Raw genomic sequence first — 24663 nt, 5'->3', positions numbered from 1 at the left:
TCTTTCCTTCTTTCTTACTTTCTTCCTTTTCTTACTTAATTTCTCTCTCTCTCTTTCTTTTCTTTCTCTCTCTTTCTTTCTTTTCTTACTTTCTTTCTTTCTCTCTCTTTCTTTCTTTTCTTACTTTCTTTCTTTCTCTCTCTTTCTTTCCTTCTTTCTTCCTTTTCTTACTTTCTTCCTTTTCTTACTTACTTTCTCTCTCTCTCTTTCTTTTCTTTCTTTCTCTCTCTCTCTCTTTCTTTCTTTTCTTACTTTCTTTCTCTCTCTTTCTTTCTTTCTTTCCTTCTTTCTTTCTTTTCTTACTTTCTTCCCTTTCTTACTTTCTTTCTTTCTCTCTCTCTTTCTTTTCTTTCTTTCTTTCTTTCCTCTTTCTTTCTTTCCTTCTTTCTTAACTTTTCTTACTTTCTTACTTACTTTCTTTCTTTCTCTCTCTCTCTTTCTTTCTATAGCACTTAGACTTATCTACCACTTCCTAGTGCTTTTCCAGCCCCCTCTAAGCGGTTGACAGACTCAGCGTCTTGCCCCCCACAATCTGGGTCCTCCTTTGACCCACCTGGGAAGGATGAAGGCTGAGTCCACCTGGAGCCAGTGGTGAGATTTGAACCGCTGAACTACAGCTAGCAGTTAGCTGAAGGAGCCCACAGTGCTGCGCTCAAACCACTGAGCCACCCCGGCTCATACAAGGATCGCGGGAGACAGGAGCGCGTAAATCTTGCTACTTTTAAAGGTTGGTGGTCTTCTGCAACTCCCAGAATTCCCCACCCAACCATGGAGGAGGAAGAGGAGGAGGAGGAATTGTGGGGCAGGAGGAGGAGAAAGAAAGGGGGAGAGGGGTGGGAAGAGGAGGAAGTGGAGGAGGAGGAGGAGGAGGAAGACCGTGGGGTCCTTGGTGGTCTCGGAGCTTGGTGGTTTTGCCTGCAGAGCTTTCAGGACCCAACTAGGGGACATGATCAGGGATAGAAGGGAGGAGGAGGAGGAGAAAGCGGGGAAGGAGGAAGGAAGGAAGGAAGGAAAGAAGGAAAGACTGAAGGAAGGAAGAAAAGATGGAAGGAAAGAAGGAAAGAAGGAAGGAAGGAAAGAAGGAAGAAAGAAAGGAAGGAAGGAAGAAAAGATGGAAGGAAGGAAAGAAGGAAGAAAGGAAGGAAAGAAGGAAGGAAGGAAGGAAGAAAAGATGGAAGGAAGGAAAGAAGGAAGGAAGGAAGGAAGGAAAGAAGGAAAGAAGGAAAGAAGGAAGGAAGGAAGCTGTGGTGGTGCAGTGGTTAGAGTGCATCCCTGCAGGCTTGTCCCGTTAACTATCAGCTGTAGTTCAGCAGTTCAAATCCCACCACCGGCTCCAGGTTGACTCAGCCTTCCGTCCTTCCCAGGCGGGTCAAATGGGGACCCAGTGTGTTGGGGGCAAGAGGAGGGGGCTGTGAAAGCCCGAGGAAGCGGGATATAAGTCTTAGTGCTCTTGCTAAAAGAGCTTCTCCACTGACAGCCTCGACTGGAGTCAGAGAGGACACACAAGGCCCCATTTCTGCTGAAAATCTGGCCACCTGGCTGGAGGGGGATCTTTCATGGCCACATCCAGCCCCCCCCCCCATTGCTCAGTGCCCAGAACGAGTCCCCCATGGCCCCTCCCCCACCACTCACAGGTCCTTGTGCTGGGACTGGAGGCGGCCCCTGGCCTTCCGGTCTTCCTCCTCCTGCAGCTGTTTGGCCATTTGCAGGTCATGTTTGACCAGGCGGTTTCGCTGGATGTTGGTGGCCAAGTGGTGTTCGACTGGGAGGGGGGAGAAAGCAGGCGATTCTCATCCGAGGGAACAGCACCCAAAATGCCACCCCTCCTCTTCCTCCCTTCTAGCACTGATGACGTTGCCCAGCTGGGTCATGAAAGGTCAGGAAGAAAAACCACCAGGTTCATAGAGCACCAAGGACCCCACAGCCCCCCCTCCTCATCCCCTCCCCTCCTCTTCCTCCTTCTTCCCTCCATCTCTTCTCCTCTTCCTTCTCTACTTCCTCCTTCTCTCCTCTCATTTTCCTCTTCCTTCACTTCCACCTCTTCATCTCTTATTCCTTTTCCTCCTTCTCCTTCTCCACCTCCTCTCCTCTTCCTCCTCCTTCTCCTTCCCCACCTCCTCTCCTCTTCCTCCTTCTTCCCTCCTTCTCTTCTCCTCTCCTCTTCCTTCTCCACTTCCTCCTTCTCTCCTCTCATTTTCCTCTTCCTCCACTTCCACCTCCTCATCTCTTCCTCCTCCACCTCCTCTTCCTCCTTCTCTCCTCTCCTTTTCCTCTTCCTCCACTTCCACCTCTTCATCTCTTATTCCTTTTCCTCCTTCTCCTTCTCCTCTCTTCTTCCTTCTCCACTTCCTCCTTCTCCCCTCTCCTTTTCCTCCTTCTTATCTTCCACCTCCTTCTCTCCTCCTCTCCCTCTACTTCCACCTCCTCCTTTCTTCCTTTTCCTCCTCCTCCTCCCCCCCTTCTATTCCTCCACCTCCTTCTCTCCTCCTCCTCCTCTTTCCCCACTTCCACCTCCTCCTTCTCTCCTCTCCTCCTTCTCCTCCTCTTCTTCCTCCCTTCTAGCACTGATGGTGTTCTCTAGTTGGGTCATGAAACGTCGGGAAGAAAACCCCACTTCCTCTCCCTGCTCTTCAAAACCAGAAGCAAATTCCAGATTTTTGCCCCCCCCCCAAAAAAACACACGAAACCCTCCCTAAATGTGATCACGTGACCATGGGACACTGCAAACAAAGCCATACAAATGTGCCAGTTGCCAAGGGTGTGTGTGTTTTTGTCGCCCTTGGAACCCAAGAAGTCGGTTTAAAGAATCCCCGGGGAGGCCTGTCGTAACCGTGAAGAGTTGCCAAGTGATGGGTCAGAACATTCCCGCCCCTGATTCTCCGCACGTGGCCCCTCTTTCAAGAACTCCCAATTGAAGGAAAATCTCTTTCACGGATGGTTCCAGTTCCTTTTGCAGCTGCTTCGGGTGAATCCCAGGGGAGAGAGAGAAAGGGTGGAAAATCCGATCAGAACCCAACCGGGCAGCAGAACCGGACACAAGGGGAGAACAGGCATGTGTGAACGGAGGGTGTGTGTGTGCTTAGGTGTCATCGCTTACTTTCCTGTTCCTGCAGGCTGTGGGCCAAGGTGTGGTCCTCCCGCACGGCAAAATCTCGGCACACTAGGCAGAAAAAGCAGGGAAGGGGTTAATTCCACATCTGGTTCCTGCAGCAGGAGGGGGGGGCAAAATCTCCCCCCACCAAAGGCCTTGCACGCTGACCAGGCGCCTGAAACCCACGAAAAAAATTCTCTCTCCAAATGCATTTTCTCTTTTTCTTTCTTTCTTTCTTTCTCTTTTTTCCTTTTTCTATTTTTCCCTCTTTCCTTACCTCCCTCCCTTTCTTTCTTTTCTTTTTTCTTTCTTTCCTTCCTTCCCTCCTTGTTTCTTTCTTTCTCTTTCTTTCTTTTTTCTTTCTTTCCTTCTTTCCTTACCTCCCCCCTCCCTCTTTCTTTCTTTCCTTTTTTCTTTCTTTCCTTCCTTCCCTTTCTCTTTCCTTCCTTCCTTTCCTTCCTTCCTTCCTTGTTTCTTTCTTTCTTCCTTCCCTTCTTTCTCTCTTTCCTTCCTTTCTTCCCTTACTTACTTACTTATTAGATTTATAAGCCGTCGAATGCCGTCCGCAAATACAAATACAACCCTGAGGCCAAAGGATACCACAACAGACACAACTGATACCAGTTCAGCCCAGTTCGGAGAACCACTAGCAGCTGCAGCACAAAGCTCCAATCACCCGCCTGGACATTGAGATCCTCTTCTTTCTCCCTCTCTCCATAAACATCTCTACAGTCTACAATTCTGTACCTTCTGTTTACATTCTTTACGTGTGTATATCACTCTGTTTTCTTTTCCTTTCAAGCCAATTATAGTCTTTCCCAGAAAGTATAAAGTGGGGTCAGGTGGTAGGGAAAGCGAGTAGGATGCTTGGCTGCATAGCTATAGGTCTAACAAGCAGGAAGAGGGAGATTGGGATCCCTCTGTATAGAGCGCTGGTGAGACCCCATTTGGAATAACACTGTGTTCAGTTCTGGAGACCTCACCCACAAAAAGAGATGGATCAAATTGAAGGGGTCCAAAGACAGACTACAAGAATGGTGGAAGGTCTTAAGCATAAAACGTATCAGGAAAGACTTCATGGACTCCATCTGTAGAGTCTGGAGGACAGAAGGAAAAGGGTGGACGTGATCGAAACATTTAAATAGGATAAAGGGTTAAATAAGGTTCAGGAGGGAAGTGTTTTTAATAGGAAAGTGAACCCAAGAACAAGGGGACACAATCTGAGGTCAGTTGGGGGAAAGATCAGAAGCAACGGGAGAAAATATTATTTTACTGAAAGAGGAGTAGATCCTTGGAACAAACTTCCAGCAGACGTGGTTGGTCAATCCACCGGAACTGAATGTAAACATGCCTGGGATAAACATAAATCCATCCTAAGATAAAATACAGGAAATAGTATAAGGGCAGACGAGATGGACCAGGAGGTCTTTTCCTGCTGTCAATCTTCTATGTTATGTTTCCAAAATTCTTTTTCTTCACGGTTCTGAATTTCTAAGGTAAATATCTTTTCAATCACCCTCTTCTCTGTCGGTATCTTTTCTTCTTTCCAAGCTGCGCAAAGACTTTCTGTGCCATGCGCAGAGGGTGAATGGGATTCTGAACCAGGTGAGTAGATTTCAGTGCTGGGGCCATGTGGCAGTGTGCAAACCTTGCACCCCCAAAGGCCCCACGGAGGAGATAGTGCAAGGGGTCCCATCTGCAGAGGTCCCAGGGGCTCCCTTCTCCACAGGCAGCCAAGAATCCCTCCAGTTCAGGGAGAAGCTACACAAATAAAAGTGGACTTTTGTCCCTCACTGCCAGCATTCGGACTCCCAAGGCCAGGCAGGAAGCAACGCAAGCCGGTGCAGAAGTTGGCGATGAATCAACGGCTTGCCCCACTATCTCTGGAAGGCATTCTTTCAAGGGGTTCAAGGTCATCCTGTGCCCACCCACCTGGGCGGAAGTGGAAGGAGGACTGGCCATGTTGGCACAACCTGAGTGGAAAACGTGACAAGGTTGTGGGTGGGGATGTGAACTTTCAACTGGGTGGGGGGGCTCAGGCTTCCCAGTGTAGGTGCCAGGATGGCTCTGGCAATAAATTGGAACAACTTTGAGGAATACTTTGAGTTGGACTTTTTTATGTACAAAGAGTTTACGCACCAAGACAAATCCCTTGTGTATCCAATCACACTTGGCCAATAAAAATAATTCAATTCTGTTATATTCTATTCTTTATTCCATTCCATTCTATAAAGGTTGTGGTATGCTATTTGTAGTGTGTTGTTTTGCATTGTCTATACGTTTGTATTTCAATGATCTTAATGTTTTTCAATATTTATACTTAATGAAAAATATTCTAAAAATAAATGAATAGAAGAGGCCAAAAAGTTGCAGCTGACCTGTGAAGACCCTGCACAATAGCCTTCCTTAAATGTCCTCCTGCCCTTAGCTAGAGCCCCAGAGGGCCACAGCAGGGGGATGCACTAGATGACCTACAAGGTCCCTCTAATCATAAATAAATAAATGAAAAATAAATAAAGCCAATAAAGCTCTGGGTTCTCAGCTGTTTGGGGGGGGGGCAGCCAAGCAGGGGAAGGAGCCTGCCAGCTGCCCCCCCCCTTAGAAGACGCCTCCAGAACCTTTGAGCCAAAACCGCCCCAGCCAGCCCCAAGTCAGCCAAGAATGAATCCAACAGCTGTGACCCCATTTACAAAGAGCTGGATTGACCTTTCTCCAAAAGTGGGAGTGGGCCCTTGGTTGCCCTGGAGATAGCCCCCCCTACCCCCCACCCTCTTTGGCTGGGGATGGGGGCCTTTCTTGCATAAGAGGCAGCTTCTCTTTCTTCCCGGAGCCAGGGGTGGTGGGGGAGGGGGGGTCGGTGTCTCCCAGCCCCCACGCAGCAGCTCAATCAGAAAAACTACTCTGCACATTCCTCCCCACCAGCCCAATTCCATCAGGCCCCCCCCCAAAAGAGCCTGGTTAAATCTCAAGGCTGAATTCCACCACCACCAAAATCCCCCTGGTTTAGGAACCCCTAAAAGCAACCCAGGGAGTTTCCTTTCTTTCTTTCTTTCTTTCTCTCCCTCCTTCCTTCCTTCCTTCCTTCCTTCCTTCCTTCCTTCCTTCCTTCCTTCCTTCCTGAGCAGGAGATGGCTACAAATGGCTAGCCAATCTCTTCTTTAAAATCTCCAGGTATGAAGCAGTCACAACTTCTGGTGGCAAGCCGTTCCACCGGTTAATGGTGGGCGCTCCAACCCTGGAGGTTTTTAAAAAGAGACTGGACAATGGCTTGTCTGAAATGGTACAGGTTGAGCAGGGGGGGTTGGCCTAGAAAGCCTCCAAGGTCCCTTCAAGTTCTCTTCTCTTCTAATTGTTCTATCAGGAGTTTTCTCCTTAGTTCTAAGTTGCTTCTCTCCTTGATTAGTTTCCACCCATTGCTTCTTGTCCTGCCCTCAGGGGCTTTGGAGGAGAGCTTCACTCCCATCCATCCATCCACCTACCTATCTAGAGTTGGAAGGGACCTTGTAGGTCATCTAGTCCAACCCCCCCCCCCAATGCAAGAGAGTTTTGAGAAGAACCCCCAAAAAATCTACAAGTGGGGCCTTGAAATTATATCCGCTTTCTTTAACGACCAGGCAAAGACCAAAACAGCACTGGGGAAAAAGTGAATAAGGACCGTTGCCAGTCCCGGAAGCAGGAGGCGGGCAGGCAGGTGAGCCGGTGACCTTTGGCCGGGCGTGGCAAACCTGGGCTGGCCCAGAGGGAACGTAAGGGAAGGAAGCGGCAGGAGGAGGAATCTGGAGAAGGCCTCCCGGGAGATCCTGGGGAAGTCTCCAACATTTGGGGCACGCAGAGTCATATCTGAGGGCACGCAAAGCTACGGCACCTCCAGCCTTCCTGAGAGCTTCTTGTGGCAAGCTGTTCCACTGATTAACTGTCCTCACAGTCAGGAAATGTCTCCTTAGTTCTAAGTTGCTTCTCTCCTTGTTTAGTTTCCACCCATTGCTTCTTGTTGTAACATCAGGTGCTTTGGAGAATAGCTTCACTCCCTCTTTTTTGTGGGAACCCCTGAGAAGGCTGTTCTCCTGTCTCCCCTGGTCCTCCCTCCCTCCCATAGCTTGACTCCCTCTTCTTTGTTGCTACCCCTGAGATACTGGAAGGCTGCTCTTGTGTCTCCCCTGGTCCTTCTTTTCATCAAACTAGCCAGGCCCAGTTCCTGCAACTGTTCTTCATATGTTTGAGCCTCCAGACCCCCTAAATCCTCTTTGTGGCTCTTCTCCGCACTCCTTCTGGAGTCTCCACATCTTTTTAAAATTGTGGTGACCAAAACTGAATGCCGTATTCCAGGTATGGTTCACCAAGGGATTGTGAAGTGGTCTTGTACTAAGCTCACAAGCTTTAGCCAGTCTGTTTGTCCAAGCAGAGTGAAGCTGTGACCTTCCCTGACTATGATTCCGCTTGTTTGCCTGCAGAGCAAATGTTTGCTCGTGTCAGAACAAACAGAGCTTGGGGGTCTTCTACGCCAGTGGTCCCCAACGTTTTTTCCACCAGGGACCAGTTTCAGCAAGACAATTTTTCTATGGCCCAGTGGTGGTGGAAAGGGGCGTGGTTGGGGGCGGGATTAAGCATGGGGGTGCTGGTCCTCCCCGCCCCTCTTTCCCGCCATCGTCCTGTGGCCGGCAGAACCTGCCTCCCAAGCCCTCTTGCCCAGCGGAAGCTAAGCGCTGGAGGGAGGGGTGGCGGCATGAGGGCCGGCAGCTGCTGACTCCACGGACCGGTGCAACATGCCCCGCGGCCCGGTACTGGTCCACGGCCCGGTGGTTGGGGACCCCTGTTCTACGCCAACCCCCTGCTCAGACCAGAGACCCTGCCCCATTGCAGACAAAGGCCTGTCCACCACTGGGATGGAGCAGTGGTTAGAGGGCAGCCCTGCAGGCTCCTTCAGCTAACTGCTAGCTGTAGTTCAGCAGTTCAAATCCCACCACCGGCTCCAGGTTGACTCAGCCTCCCATCCTTCCGAGGGGGGTCAAATGAGGACCCAGATGGTTGGGGGCAAGAGGCTGAGTCTGTCCACCGCTTAGAGGGGCACGGGGAAGCAGTATAGAAGTCTAAATGCTGTTGCTATTAAAGGTCTCCAGTGATGGAGCCTTCACAAGTTCTGGTGGCCAGCTGTTCCACTGGCTAATGGTTCTCACTGCTGGGAAATTCCTCCTTAGTTCTAGGTTTGCTTCTCTCCTGGATGAATTTCCGTCCGTTGCTTCTGCAGCAGAGGAAACTATTTCTGTGGGTCAAGAATTGAAGAACTGAGACTGGCTATGGGGCTTCCCCACAGCAGCTGCTTCCCCAGGGCCTGCGCTCTTCCTCTAAACGCAGGAGGGGCCACCAAGCAGCCTCGTGTCCTGGAGCTCTCACAAGAGGCCCCCTGCTACCTTTGAAGAGTGTTCGGAAACTTCAGATCGTGCAGAATGCAGCTGCGAGAGCAGTCATGGGCTTCCTAAGGCATGCCCATGTTGCACCAACACTCCGCAGTCGGCATTGGTTGCCGATCAGTTTCCAGTCACAATTCAAGTGTTGGTTATGACCTATAAAGCCCTTCATGGCATCAGACCAGAATATCTCCGGGACCACCTCCTGCCACACGAATCCCAGCGACCAATTAGGTCCCACAGAGTGGGCCTTCTCCGGGTCCCGTCAACCAAACAATGTCGGTTGGTGGGCCCCAGGGGAAGAACCTCCTCTGTGGCGGCCCCGACTCTCTGGAACCAACTCCCCCCAGAGATTAGAACTGCCCCCACCCTCCTTGCCTTTCGTAAACTCCTTAAAACCCACCTTTGTCGTCAGGCATGGGGGAACTGAGACATCTCCCCCGGGCCTATACAGTTTATACATGGAATGTTTGTCTGCTTAATAATGGGTTTTAAAAAATATTTTAAATTGTAAATTATTAGATTTGTCATGAACTGTTTTATTGTGTTGTGAGCCGCCCCGAGTCTACAGAGAGGGACGGCATACAAATCTAATTAATAATAATAATAATAATAATAATAATAATAATAATAATAATAATAATCCCCTCCCAGCGTGCTTGGAGTCCATACTACACCCATCTCTTCCAGCCCCACCTGCCAATCAATCCTCAGCCATTTCCTCCGAAGGACCACTCCATAGGTCTGTCCATTGTCCTGGGAGGGGGGGGGTGCTTTAACCCCTCAGATAAGGTCCGCAACTTGGGTGTCCTCCTGGACCCACAGCTGAACCTTGACCACCACCATTCATTCATTCATTCATTCATTCATTCATTCATTCATTCATTCATTCATTCATTCATTCATTCAATCAATTTGAAGTCTATGCAGCCCAATCCCAAAGGACTCGGGGCGACTCACAACAATATAACATTACAATAACAATAGACAATAAAAAGAAGTCAAGGGAGGAAAAAACAAGCAAATTCTAAAATCCCAATTAAAACTTAAAAACCAATTCAACAACACACATTATTATTATTATTATTATTATTATTATTATTATTATTATTATTAATTGGATTTGTATGCCGCCCCTCTCCGCAGACACATACCAGTCACTCATACCAATTCATGTACATGGACATGCAAGCGGTTGATGTAGGGCTCCACCTCTCGGCTGCGGCCAGGGGGACCTTTGCCCAGGTTCACCCAGTGCACCAGTTGCGGCCCTACCTGGACCAGGAGGTTCTCCGCACGGTCGCTCAGGCCCTCATCACCCCCTGTCTTGATTACTGCAATGCACTCTACATGGGGCTCCCCTTGAAGAGTGTTCAGAAACTGCAAACAGTCCAGAATGCAACCACGAGAGCTGTTATGGTTATACCTCGATACCCCCATGTAACACCTGTGCTCCACGAGCTGCACGGGCTTCCTATGAGTCTCCAGACACAATTCAAGGTGTTGGTTATCCCCTATAAAGCCCCACATGGCTCAGGGCCCATCTCCTACCCCACACCTCCCAGAGACCAATAGGAGCTCCCAGAGGTGGCCTCCTCCAGGTCTCCTTGACATAAGAACATAAGAGGAGCCCTGCTGAATGGGGCCAAAGCCCATCGAGTCCAGCATTCTGTGGCCCCCAGTGGCCCCCCAATTGTCCAGGGGCATCTTGAGCAGAAAGAGGAGGCAAGACCCCCCTTTCCCCAGACCCCCAACAAATGGGACCCCAGGGAACCCTGCCTGCCTCCACCAACATAGAGGCGGCACTTGGGAAGGAAGGAAGGAAGGAAGGAAGGAGGGAAGGAGGGAGGGAAGGAAGGAAGGAAGGAAGGAAGGAAGGGCCATGCTGAATGGGGCCAAAGGCCATGGAGTCCAGCATTCTGTGTCACACAGTGGGCCAATTGTCCATGGGGATCTTGAGCAGAAAGAGAAGGCAAGACCCTCCCTTTCCCTGGACCCCCAACAAATGGGACCAAGGGACCCCTGCCTGCCTCCACCAACATAGAGGAGGCACATGGACATCCGTTTCAATTGACTAAGCAATGCAGGTTGGCAGGGGAGGGGAGGGCCTTCTCTGTGGCTGCCCCGGTTCTATGGAACCAACTCCCCCTGGTTGTCCGTACTGCTCCCACCCTACAAGTTTTTGAAGACCAGGCCTGGTGTGGGGGGGGCATGAATGCTGCCATCTTGATTGGAAAGGTTATGTGTGTTAGGTCGATTGATTGATGCGTAAGTTTTTATAATGGGATTTTATGGTTTTATAATTTCAGTGTGTTGAATTTTACTATTGACTTCTTTTCTATTGTATTGTATTGTATTGTATTGAGTCCTAAGGGGTTGGGCAGCCTAGAAGCCAAATAAATAAATAAATAGCTTCCCCTCCCCCCCATTTCCTCCTTCCCACGCTGGCTGAGCCCCCAGGGCTAGTGGGGGGCCTCGCCCACCCCGGATCCAAAGTCCCAGAAGCCCCCCCTGGGTGTGTGACATCTATGGGTAAAGGCTGCCCAGAGCAGACAAGGAGACGATTGTTCCCCCATGCAAAAGTGCCCCTCCCAGTTATGGAAAGTAGATGCAACTCCACCAAACTTAAACCTCATTAACAAAGTATTTGACTGAGCGGAAATGACCAAAGTGTCGTTGCAACTTCAAGACAAGGATGAATCTGAATTTTACAAAGCTTGGGACAAGGGGACACAATCGGCTCAGCCCAAAATAAAATTCCCAAACAATAAAACTCAAGCCAACACAATATAGAGAACTATTAAGCGCTTACGTTGCCGTATGGACCGAAACAAATTGAGACCTACTGTGTTATACTATAAATGAACAAAAACAATCTGAATAGAGTAATACATACCAGTTGTTGAACAGCGATAAAGATTTAAGAAATACAGTAGTCCCTCACCTATCGCTGGTGTTACGTTCCAGACCCGGCCGCGATAGGTGAAATCCGCGATGGGGAATTTATCGACTGATAGTACTTATTTAAGTATTTATATTGTAATTGTTTGGTAAGTTTTCATTGTTTTAAGTGTTTGTAAACCCTTCCCACACAGTATTTATTTTAGATACAGTATTTAAATACAGTATTTACAATTTTAGATTTATTTTTTTTTTTGAAAAACCTGCCGATCGAGTTCCGCGGGCTGTTTAAATCTGCCGATCGACTTCCTCAGAAACCCGCGATGAAGTGAAGCCGCAGTAGGTGAAGCGCGGTATAGCGAGGGACTACTGTACTTTACCTGGGTTATCCACAAATAGATTTGTTTCTCTTTCGCTTTAATATAACCAAGTAACAAGTGAATTACACTTATTTAAACAAAATTGACATAAGATATACCGGGCAATGTATCAGGCTATAGAAGTCAACATATAACATTATTATTATTTTATTATTATTTATTAAATTTGTATGCCGCCCCTGTCCGTAGACATACGAAAGTGGTTGCAAGACTTGGGCACAGATAGTCTAGCAAAGAGAAGGACCAGGGGAGACAGGAGAGCAGCCTTCCAATATTTGAGGGGCTGCCCCAGAGAGGAGGAAGGGGGTCAGGCTGTTTTCCAAGGCACCTGAAGGCCAGAGGAGGAACAACAGATAGAACTCCCCAACTCTGGACATTTTCAAGAGGAGACTGGATGGTCATTTGGCTGGGATGCTGTAGGATTTTCTGCTTAAGCAGGGGGTTGGGCTTGATGACCTGCAAGATCCCTTTCAACTCAAATAAATAAATAAATAAATAAGGAAGGAAAGAAGGAAAGAGAGAGAGAGAGAGAAAGAGAGAAAGAAAGGAAGAAAGAAAGAAAGAAAGAAAGAAAGAAAGAAAGAAAGAAAGAAAGAAAGAAAGAAACTGACCCAGGAGAGATTCAACCTGGAAATAAGAAGGAACTTTCTGACGGTGAGAGTGGTCAAGCAGTGGAATAGAAGTTGCCTGCAGAGGTTGTGGACGCTCTAACACTTGGGACTTTCAAGAGGAGACTGGACGGCCAATATCAAATGCAGAAACCGGAGAGAGAATGAAGGGAATTTATGGGGGGGGGGGGGGGATGAAAGGGAGAAGACGAAGGGAAACATTGACCTACAACACTTTTTAGTAAAATGTCTTAATAACACACAGCCTCAACTTTTGAGGCCATGAAACATCTGCAAGAAGACAACTGACCTCTGTCCTCCTTCTCCTCCTCTCCAAAAAACCCTCCCTCCTTCTAGCACTGATAATGTTGCCTAGTTTGGGTCATAAAACGTCTGCAGGAGGTCAAGCCAGCTTAGACCTCACCAAGGACCCCATAATCTTCCTTCTCCTTCCTCCTCTGCGTAAACCCTTCTCTCTTCTATTTATTTTCTGCATTTCTTTAGTAAAGTCTACCTGCTGCCCAATTCCTATGGACCCTGGGCAGCTCACAGTAATAACAGGAAGGAATTAAAAGCAGGGATGGGACAGGACTGGTGATGTTGCCTAGCTGGGTCATGAGATGTCTGCGAGAAATCAACCCACTTCAGAGACCCAACAGGCCTCCTCCTCTGCAAACTGCACGCCCTTGAATCACTGATGGTGTTACCTAGCTGGGCCATGAGACGTCTGCAAGGAATCAGCCCAGGATCCTGGCAGTTCGGCCCTTGAGCGCCAGAGATTCTCTTCCTAAGGAGCCTCATTTGTGCTCTTAATTACTGTTATTACGCGGTGCCGTTTTTTGAGGCCTGCAATTCTGCAGCTCCTGGGAATCAGCTTCATCAGCAGAGCCCAAGAGTTTCGAAACCAGCCTTCAAGGAGCCGTGCGTGGTGCGAACATTTGCATTTATTTTAAAAATAAAACTTCAGGGTTTCCTGGAGGGCCCACAAAACTTTGCACTTTTGCTTTGCTGCATATGTTCATGTTCCACTTCACAAATTGTTATCTCCACACAATAAGGCTGCTGTCTCTAGTCTAGAGCGAATCTGGTGTCTGTAGTTGTGCATCCAGGCGAGGGTCCAGTCAAAAGTATTGCGATTATAAATCGCATGAATGAATGAATAAATGAATAAATCTGTTTCTCTTAGAACGCAGTTGGCACCACCTATTTGGGCAAAATGGGCGAAAGGTTTGCTAAAGATCCAGCCTGCCGCTTGTGTACATAACACACAAAGAGTTTACGAAATGTTTACTTTGGCAGGTTTTCCCTGGGGTATTTTTTTCTCTAAAAAATACTGTTATTAGAAGGTTTTTAAAATGAAGATAAAAGCAAATATAAACTAATAAAAAGTAAGGTTGGGAAAAAAAGAAAGAAAACTAAAAGAAAGTGGGATATAAATAAATGCTGTAAATGGCTTTACGGCAGTTATAAATACAATTAATATAATTCAATATATACCACAATTAATAAATATCACTATCACTGTTTATATGTATTTATGTTATGTTATGTGTGTATAAGTCTAATCAATGTTCCAAATGTATTTTTAATATTGATATCCAATAAAAATTATTTAAAAATAATAATAAATATCACTAATAATTATCACTAATAAATTAGAAATTTATCTCTTCCTGTAAAGTTATAACAGAACCCTCAGCTTCCTAAAAAACTGTTTTTGGCACCAAAACCATAAACCACAAATTTATTTTTTTTCTGTTCTATGCAAACAATCCACCAGATATTTACAGCCAGCAACCAACACAGAAATTGTCTTTTCTCTCCTCAAATAAGTCAATTTAGTCACCACCATCTTCACCAAACCTTCCTCCGCTATCAGGGTTGCCAAACACTTCTAGTGATCATAAATTAACCTCCCTGCCGTTTTCCTAGACAAATTATTATTATTTATTATTATTTATTAGATTTGTATGCCGCCCCTCTCCGCAGACTTGGGATGGCTCACAGCAATAATAAAAACAATGTACAATGACAAATCTAATATATTTAAAAATATCTAAAACCCCTTATTTAAAAATGAAACATACACACAAACATGCCATACATAAATTATATAGGTCTGGGGAAGATGTCTCAATTCCCCCATGCTTGACGTTTTAAGATGTTTACAAAAGGCAAGGAATACAAAGTTCCACGTCTCTTTTCCAATTCTTCGTCCATCAGTCCCCAAAAGAAAGACCTCTGCTCTCTGCTATATATTGGCCTTTTAAATTTAATTTTATTTTTATTTATTTATTCAATTTGTCTGCCGCCCAACTCTGGGCAGCACACAACCCCAAAAATAAAATACACAGTGTAGTATTAAAACCTCCAACAAAACAATTTAAAACCCACAGTTAAAAACCATGCATTTTAAAAAATCCTCTTAATCGGTGTATTTGTATTGGAGTGGAATGCGACCAGTTTGGGCGCACTGGTGTCGTTTAGACCAGTGTTTCCCAACCTTGGCCATTCGCTGGCTGGGGAATTCTGGGAGTTGAAGTCCAAATATCTTCAAGTTGCCAAGGTTGGGAAACACTGGCTTAGACAACCTGTAGTGGCGGCAACGAGGCTCCACCCACCGGGATGTTGCCGTTTTTATTAACCCTCTGCCCATGTGCAGAGTGAAAAAACATGTGTGACAAGACACTTCCAAGTCGGTGCAGAAGGTAAATAGATTTCACTGCAGATTTGTATCCAAACTTCTCTACGGAAGGGTTTTTTTTAAATTACATGTCCACCCAGCAGCACTATAAACCGTCCCTTCCGCTCGCTCACGTTCCCAACATAAATATATAAAGTCCGCTCGCTTCAGGCTTCTCCGTGATCTACAATATGGTGCAAATTCAGTTTGCAAAGCGAAGAGGGATTTTGCTTTGCAAATCCAGAATGACCTTCAGCAACCAGGAAAAACCGGTATACTGACCCGTGTGTGTATGTGTGTGTGTGTTTATACACTGCTCAAAAAAATAAAGGGAACACTTAAACCACAGGCTATAACTTTCAAGTATTCAATGAGAAGATTTCATTCCTTCAGATCTAGGATGTGCTATACAGACATTAGGAAAAAACATATTTTGCCACTAATTGCAAGGTACCCTGGCCACTCAGACACTACCTATCTCCAGGGGCTGCTTAAAGATGAACAGGCCTTTATTTATTTATTTATTTATTTATTTATTCATTCATTCATTCATTCATTTTGTCCAATATAAATTGAAAGTTAAAGAGAATAAAAACATGTAGTAGTAAATATCAGGGAAAGGATAGAAGAAAAGATATGAGAATAGAATACATCAATGAAGAATAGAGAAAAAGATATATGAATGGAAGAGAAGATATATAAGATATAGGAGGGACAATTGGACAGTGGACGGGAGGCACACTAGTGCACTTATGCTCACCCCTTACTGACCTCTAAGGAACCGGGTGAGGTCAATCTTGGACAGTCTAAGGGGAAAATGTTGGGGGTTGACACCACGGAGTCCGGTAATGAGTTCCACGCTTCAACAACTCTATTACTAAAGCCGTATTTTTTACAGTCAAGTTTGAAGCAGTTGATATTAAGTTTGAATCTGTTGCGTGCTCTTGTGTTGTTGCGGTTGAAGCTGAAGTAGTCTTTGACAGGCAGGATGTTGCAGCATAGGATCTTGTGGGCAATACTTAGGCTTTCCAGACCCAGGATTGTAAGTCTAGTTTCGTAGGGTACAGCACAGGGGGCCAGATTCTGCACAGCAGCAGTGGGGATTCATCGCAAAGGTGTGCCTTCATCCTATCTATCTATCTATCTATCTATCTATCTATCTATCTATCTATCTATCTATCTATCTATCTATTAGATTTGTATGCTGCCCCTCTCCATAGACTCATATCATAGCGAGATATGTCCATCTTTTGTATATTACAATGGGTCTAATTTTGGCTGGTCAGCCAAAAGTCATGAATTTTGTAAGTCATTCGTGTCCAGATGTCCAAGAACCTCAACACCTAGCATGTCTTGGATGACCTGGGTGACAACCAACTTTGGATGGTCAACGAACTGCTATAGATTAGATTAGATTTATTGGATTTATATGCCGCCCCTCTCCGCAAACTCGGGGCGGCTCATAACAAGGTAAAAACAATACATAATAACAAATCCAATACCCACCAATCCAATTACAATTTAAGCTAAAAAATTCATAAAAAACAACCCCAGAATATTAAAAAACAAGCACACAATCAATCTAACACCAGAACAACATGGGCAAGGGGGAGATGTTTCAGTTCCCCCATGCCTGACGGCAGAGGTGGGTTTTAAGGAGCTTACGAAAGGCGAGGAGGGTGGGGGCAATCCTAATCTCAGGGGGGAGCTGGTTCCAGAGGGTTGGAGCCACCACAGAGAAGGCTCTTCCCCTGGGTCCCGCCAGATGGCATTGTTTAGTCAACGGGACCCGGAGAAGGTCAACTCTGTGGGACCGAACTGGTTGCTGGGATTCGTGCGGCAGGAGGCAGTCCCGGAAATATTCTGGTCCAGTGCCATGAAAGGCTTTATAGGTCATAACCAACACTTTGAATTGTGACCGGAAACTGATCGGCAACCAATGCAGACTGCGGAGTGTTGGAGTGATATGGGCATATTTAGGGAAGCCCATAATTGCTCTCGCAGCTTCATTCTGCACGATCTGAAGTTTCCAAACACTCTTCAAAGGTAGCCCCATGTAGAGAGCTTTACAGTAGTCGAACCTCGAGGTGATGAGGGCATGAGTGACTGTGAGCAGTGAGTCCCTGTCCAGATAGGGCCGCAACTGGTGCACCAGACGAACCTGGGCAAACACCCCCCTCGCCACAGCTGAAAGATGTTTCTCTAATGTGAGCTGTGGATCGAGGAGGACGCCCAAGTTGCGGACCCTCTCTGAGGGGGTCAATAATTCCCCCCCAGGGTAATGGATGGACAGATGGAATTGTCCTTGGCAGGCAAGACCCACAGCCACTCCGTCTTATCAGGGTTGAGTTTGAGTTTGTTGACACCCATCCCGGCCCCAACAGCCTCCAGGCACCGGCACATCACTTACACTGCTTCGTTGACTGGACATGGGGTGGAGATGTACAAGTGGGTATCATCACCATGTCCTTGGATGATCTCGCCCAGCGGTTTCATGTAGATGTTAAATAGCAGGGGGGAGACGACCGACCCCTGAGGTACCCCACAAGGGAGAGACCTCGAGGTCAACCTCTGACCCCCCACTAACACCGACTGTGACTGACCGGAGAGGTAGGAGGAGAACCACTGGAGAACAGTGCCTCCCACTCCCAGTGATGTTTTGACGAGGTTCCACTCGTTTTCTTCAGGCCGGGGCACATGTTTATGCTGAATTTGAACATTAATTTGAAATTAATTTGAAAATGTATATACATACATACATACATACACACACACACACATATATAGCAAATAATCAGCATGATTTTAGTAACCACCGTGGATATAGACCGTAACCCACACCGTCTTATGCAGCACAAATTTCCATCTGCTATCAGCTTAACTCATCTACACACATCAAAGGAAGGAAATGCAACGAACAAAAGCTTGCACCATCTTTTTGATAAAAGTTGTGAGTCAGAAAAGTTGCTCCAACCTTCACCTGGTTTGGTGGGTTGGTTTTGTAATGGTTTTTCTTTTTTTGATACCCGAGGCTAACACAATTGTCTTCCTTGGAAAGAGCATCTTGGAAGAAGGGTGGGGTGGGGTTTGTTTGCAAGGCAGGTGTGCAGGGATTTGGGGTCGGTGTGTGTCTGTGTGTGTTTGATGCCAGCTGTACAGAGGGAGGATTAAAACTACACAAGGATAAAGAGCCTTACTCTGGAGGCCAAAGGAGGTCAGGGAGACAGAAATGGACCCCGTTTTCTAGATCTCCAACAAATCCCATAGGAGGACAGAAGGGAAAGGGGGGACATGATCAAAATATTTAAATATGTTAAAGGGTGAAATAAGGTCCAGGAGGGAAGTGTTTTTAATAGGAAAGTGAACCCAAGAACAAGGGGACACAGTCTGAGGTTAGTTGGGGGAAAGATTAGAAGCAACATGGGAAAATATTATTTTATGGAAAGAGTCGTAGATGCTTGGAACAAACTTCCAGCAGACGTGGTTGGTAAATCCACCGTATCTGAATTTAAGCACACCTGGGATAAACATATATCCATCCTCAGATAAAATACAGGAAATAGTATAAGGGCAGACGAGATGGACCAGGAGGTCTTTTTCTGCCCTCTATCTACTATGTTTCTATGAATGAGGAAGAAAGGAAGGAAAGGAAGAAGGAAGGAAAGAAAGAGAAGGAAGGAATGAGGAAGGAAGGGAGGATGAAAGGAAGGAAAGAAAGAAAAGGAAGGAAGGAAGAGAAAGAAGGAAGGAAGAATCCACAGTCACTGAATGTAAACATGCCTGGGATAAACATTGATCCATCCTAAGATAAAACACGGGAAATAGTATAATAGATGAACCAGGAGGTCTTTTTCTGCCGTCAATCTTCTATGTTTCTAAAGACTCCTTCAGCGGACTGCTAGCTGCTGTTCAGCAGTTCAAATCTCACCACCGGCTCCAGGTTGACTCAGCCTTCCCTCCTTCCAAGGGGGGACAAATGGGGGCCCGGATTGTGGGGGGCAAGAGGCTGGTTCTGTCCACCACTTAGAGGGGGCTGTGAAAGCCCTAGGAGGTGGCAGATGAAGGCTCTTGCTAAATGCTAAAATCTAAATCTCAAAAACGAAAACAGAAAAAGTCCCCAGCAGATCTCGCAAAGCCACTTCCCTTCTTTGAAAGCCATTCCACAAGCGCACTCACAACCAAAACCCAGCCGCCAAATGCCCACAGCTAAGAAGTTCATTAATTCACGGACGTATTTTGGAGGATTTCTACAGCCGGCCACTCACTCCGCAGCCACTTTGCCTTGTGTAGAAAGCAATAAAGTTTGAAGTCAGTTTTGCTCCATTTTTATTTTTCTCACCACATTTCTTAAACGAATCGCTGCAGTTCTTAAATTAGTCACACGGTCGTTCAGTGAATCTGCCTTGATTTTGCTTGTCAGAAGGCTGGAAAAAGGGATTACATGACAGAAGCATAGAGACACAGAAGATTGACGGCAGAAAAAGGCCTCCTGGTCCATCTAGTCTGCCCTTATACTATCTTAGGATGGATCTATGTTTATCCCTGGCAGGTTTACATTCAGTTCCTGTGGATTGACCAACCATGTCTGCTGGAAGTTTGTTCCAAGCATCTACTACTATAAAATAATATTTTCTCCCATTGCTTTTGATCTTTCCCCCAACTGACTTCAGATTGTGTCCCCTTGTTCTTGTGTTCACTTTCCTATTAAAAACACTTCCCTCCTGAACCTTATTTAACCCTTTAAATGTTTCGATCATGTCCCCCCCTTTCCCTTCGGTCCTCCAGACTCTACAGATGGAGTTCATTAGGTCTTTCCTGATAAGTTTTATGCTTAAGACCTTCCACCAATCTGAGACATCAACCAACCAAAACGCTGCACTTCACTTAGTCACCAAACCTAAAATGGTACTGGAAAAAATTGACTTATGACCGTTTTTCATACTTATGACCGTTGCAACATCGCCATGGTCACAGATCAAAATTTAGACTCTTGGCAACTGACTTGTACTTACAACAGTTGCAGCGTCCTGTTGTGTGTGTGTCACACAATCCACTTTTAGGACCTTGTGATGAGCAAAGTCAACAGGATGCGAGATCCACTTAACAACTGGGTTACCAACCTAACATCTGCAGTGATTCACTTAACAACGACGGCAAGAAAGTTGTAAAACTGGTACAAAACTCGCTGAAGGAATCTCAAAGGCTTTGAAGGGAAGTTTTGGGCTCAATTGTGGTCAAGGACCAGCTGTGCTGAGGAGGGGGCTGTGCCTCTGGGAGGGGGAGGAAGCAGTCAGGCAACAGCAAGCGGAGAGAAAGAGAGGAAAGAGAAAAGGAGGAAAGAAAGAAAGAGAGAGGGAGAATGAGGAGACATAAAAAAGAGAGAGAAAGAGGGAAAGGGAAGAGGAAAGAGAGAGGAAGCAGGAGGAAAAGAGACAAAAGAGAGAGAGAAAAAGAGGGAGAGGAGAGAGAAAGAGGAGGAAGAGAAAGAGAGACAAAGGGAGGGAGAGGAAGACAGAAAAAGAGGGGGGGAGAGAGGGGAAGAAAGAGGGGGGGAGACAAGAGAGAGAGAAAAAGAGGGACTGAGAGAAAGAGGGGGAGAAAAACAGAGGGACTGAGAGAAAGAGACAGAGAGGCAAAGAAAGAGAGGGAGAAAAAGGGAGAGAGGGAAAGAGACAAAAGAGAGAGAGAGAGAAAGAAAGAAAGAAAGAAAGAAAGAAAGGAGAGAGTAAAAAAGGGAGAGAAAGAGAGAGAAACAAACCGAAGGCAGAGAGAGAGAGAAAAAAAATGAGAGAAAGAGGGAAAGAGAAAGAGAGCGAGGGGGAGAGACAAACAGAGAGGCAGAGGAAGATAGAAAAAAGAGGGGGAGAAAAACAGAGGGACTGAGAGAAAGAGACAGAGAGGCAAAGATAAATAAGGCAATGGGTCCAGATGGCATCCACCCCAGAGTTCTTAAAGAACTCAGATCTGTCATTGCTACCCCCCTGACTGATTTGTTTAACCAATCCCTGTTAACAGGAGATGTTCCTGAGGATTGGAGAATGGCCAGTGTTGTGCCTATCCACAAGAAGGACAGTAGAGAAGAAGCTGGTAACTACAGGCCAGTTAGCTTGACATCAGTGGTAGTTAAAATGATGGAGACTCTACTCAAAAAGAGGATAAATCAGCACCTAAAAAACAATAACTTATTGGACCCAAATCAGCATGGCTTTACTGAAGGCAAATCATGTCAGACTAATCTCATTGATTTCTTTGACTATGTCACAAAGGTGTTGGATGAAGGTGGTGCCGTGGATATTGCCTACCTGGACTTCAGCAAAGCCTTTGATACGGTTCCACATAAAGAGCTGATAGATAAATTAGTGAAGATTGGACTTAATCCCTGGATAGTTCAGTGGATTTCAAGCTGGCTGAAGCGTAGACATCAGAGAGTTATTGTTAATGGCGAGTATTCTGAGCAGAGTCAGGTTACAAGCGGTGTGCCACAAGGATCTGTTCTGGGTCCTATTCTTTTTAATATGTTTGTGAGTGACATAGGGGAAGGTTTGGTAGGGAAGGTTTGCCTATTTGCCGATGACTCTAAAGTGTGCAATAGGGTTGATATTCCTGGAGGCGTCTGTAATATGGTAAATGATTTAGCTTTACTAGATAAATGGTCTAAGCAATGGAAACTGCAGTTTAATGTTTCCAAATGTAAAATAATGCACTTGGGGAAAAGGAATCCTCAATCTGAGTATTGTATTGGCAGTTCAGTGTTGGCAAATACTTCAAAAGAAAAGGATTTAGGGGTAGTGATTTCTGACAGTCTCAAAATGGGTGAACAGTGCAGTCAGGCGGTAGGGAAAGCAAGTAGGATGCTTGGCTGCATAGCTAGAGGTATAACAAGCAGGAAGAGGGAGATTGTGATCCCGCTATATAGAGCGCTGGTGAGACCACATTTGGAATACTGTGTTCAGTTCTGGAGACCTCACCTACAAAAAGATATTGACAAAACTGAACGGGTCCAAAGACGGGCTACAAGAATGGTGGAAGGTCTTAAGCATAAAACGTATCAGGAAAGACTTAATGAACTCAATCTGTATTGTCTGGAGGACAGAAGGGAAAGGGTGGACATGATCGAAACATTTAAATATATTAAAGGGTTAAATAAGGTCCAGGAGGGAAGTGTTTTTAATAGGAAAGTGAACACAAGAACAAGGGGACACAATCTGAAGTTAGTTGGGGGAAAGATCAAAAGCAACGTGAGAAAATATTATTTTTCTGAAAGAGTAGTAGATCCTTGGAACAAACTTCCAGCAGACGTGGTGGGTAAATCCACAGTCACTGAATTTAAACATGCCTGGGATAAACATATATCCATCCTAAGATAAAATACAGAAAATAGTATAAGGGCAGACTAGATGGACCATGAGGTCTTTTTCTGCCGTCAGACTTCTATGTTTCTATGTTTCTAAGAAAGAGAGGGAGAAAAAGGGAGAGAGGGAAAGAGACAAAAGAGAGAGAGAGAGAGAGAGAAAGAAAGAAAGAAAGAAAGAAAGAAAGAAAGAAAGAAAGAAAGGAGAGAGTGAAAAAGGGAGAGAAAGAGAGAGAAACAAACCGAAGGCAGAGAGAGAGAAAAAAAATGAGAGAAAGAGGGAAAGAGAAAGAGAGCGAGGGGGAGAGACAAACAGAGAGGCAGAGGAAGATAGAAAAAAGAGGGGGAGAAAAACAGAGGGACTGAGAGAAAGAGACAGAGAGGCAAAGAAAGAGAGGGAGAAAAAGGGAGAGAGGGAAAGAGACAAAAGAGAGAGAGAGAAAGAAAGAAAGAAAGAAAGAAAGGAGAGAGTGAAAAAGGGAGAGAAAGAGAGAGAAACAAACCGAAGGCAGAGAGAGAGAGAAAAAAAATGAGAGAAAGAGGGAAAGAGAAAGAGAGCGAGGGGGAGAGACAAACAGAGAGGCAGAGGAAGATAGAAAAAAGAGGGGGAGAAAAACAGAGGGACTGAGAGAAAGAGACAGAGAGGCAAAGAAAGAGAGGGAGAAAAAGGGAGAGAGGGAAAGAGACAAAAGAGAGAGAGAGAGAGAAAGAAAGAAAGAAAGAAAGAAAGAAAGAAAGAAAGAAAGGAGAGAGTGAAAAAGGGAGAGAAAGAGAGAGAAACAAACCGAAGGCAGAGAGAGAGGAAAAAATGAGAGAAAGAGGGAAAGAGAAAGAGAGCGAGGGGGAGAGACAAACAGAGAGGCAGAGGAAGATAGAAAAAAGAGGGGGAGAAAAACAGAGGGACTGAGAGAAAGAGACAGAGAGGCAAAGAAAGAGAGGGAGAAAAAGGGAGAGAGAGGAAAAGAGGGAGAAAGTGAAAGAAAGAGAAAAAGAGAGAGAGAGAGGAAAGTGAGAGGGAGAAAGAGGGAAAGAGAAAGAGAGGCCGAGGGAGAGAGAGGGAAGGAGGCAAAGGGCCAGAGGAAGACAAAGGGAGGGAGGGAGGGACGTGGGGGGGGGGAGAAGCTCTCCCTCCTCTTTCGGTGTGTGTGTGTCCTTCCCTTCTTTCCCGCCGCCTCCAAGTAGCGGGGCTGAGGGAGCCGCCTCCCTTCCCGTCGCCGGCCTCGGCCTCCCCGCAGGCCCAGCATCCGCCTTCCCTCCCTCCCTCCGCGCCCCACGGCCTTGGGGGCCCCACTGCCCGCTCCTTCCCCAAAGCCCATGCGGCACCGCCCGCCCCGCCTCACCTTCCTTGACGCCCGGCAGCTTAGAGCGGTCGATTTCGGCCATGTTGCGCGCGCGCCTCCGGCACCGACTCCCCCTCCCACCTCCGGCCGAGGGGACGCGCCTGGCCAGTCCCGCCGCCGCCGCCGCCTCTCAAGCCGGGGGGCGGGGCCCTGCGCTGACTCCGCCCCCTCCAGGTGAAGCGGCCGCGCCCCCTTCCCTCTATCTCGCCCCAACCCGCAGCCCCGCCCCCGCCCCTTCCCCTGCGCATGCCGGGAAGGCTAGTTGGATTCCCCCCTCCCTCTCCTCCTCCTCCCCCCCCCCTTCCCCGCTGGCTGCGGATGATGGGAGCCAGGCAGCCCACCCCGGAAGGAGCCAGGGGGATGCGCAGGAAGGGGGGGGGAGCAGGACCTGAACCTTGCACCCCCCGCCCCCCCCCCCCCCCCAAAAAAAAACTTCTTTGTTTTGCAAGGACGTATTGGTGGTACAGTATACAGAGATATAATCATATTTTTTCTAATTGGAACAAAGTAAGTTTATCTAGAAATATATGTAACAAACAGCAATATACACACAGCTTACATGTTATCACTTATACCACTCCGAATCTAAATAATAATAATAATAATAATAATAATAATAATAACAACAACAACAACAACAACAACAACAATACATTTCTAAGTTATTTGCAGATTTTCCTGTCAGTATCATACATACTTGTACAGTTTACCTTTATTTCTTATAATATTAGTAGTAATAACTAAAATTCATAAAAAAGACTTTAATTGTTCATGTCAGGTAAAAGTCATTGTAAATCAAATAAGTTTGTTTGTTTTGCAACAACATATTGGTGGTACAGTATACAGAGATATAATAATATTTATATGCATGATACTAGTAAGAGAGAAACATAACAACAGGGGA

General features: G+C 46.4%; 1 protein-coding gene across 6 annotated transcripts in view; it reads right to left on the bottom strand.

The window, feature by feature from the left end:
* CCDC50 (coiled-coil domain containing 50) overlaps window positions 1–23910 on the bottom strand; it is a 51966-nt gene extending 28056 nt beyond the window's left edge. For 4 of the 6 annotated variants that reach the window (XM_070753859.1, XM_070753858.1, XM_070753856.1 and 1 more), the window contains exons 1-3: window positions 23760–23899; window positions 3098–3160; window positions 1633–1762 (exon numbers count right to left, since the gene is read on the bottom strand). In XM_070753859.1, coding sequence (XP_070609960.1) covers window positions 1633–1762; window positions 3098–3160; window positions 23760–23802 — 236 coding nt within the window. In that variant the 5' untranslated portion in view covers window positions 23803–23899. Of the gene's footprint in view, window positions 1–1632; window positions 1763–3097; window positions 3161–23759 lie in introns of all 6 variants that reach the window. The other 2 variants (XM_070753860.1, XM_070753861.1) reach the window with 1 other exon arrangement.
* Window positions 23911–24663: the final 753 nt, after the last annotated feature.

Source organism: Erythrolamprus reginae, chromosome 5 (genome assembly GCF_031021105.1).
Source record: "Erythrolamprus reginae isolate rEryReg1 chromosome 5, rEryReg1.hap1, whole genome shotgun sequence".
NCBI lineage: Eukaryota > Metazoa > Chordata > Lepidosauria > Squamata > Dipsadidae > Erythrolamprus > Erythrolamprus reginae.
The sequence above is the reverse complement of the archived record's forward strand: the minus strand, read 5'-3'. Positions and strand labels throughout refer to the sequence as shown.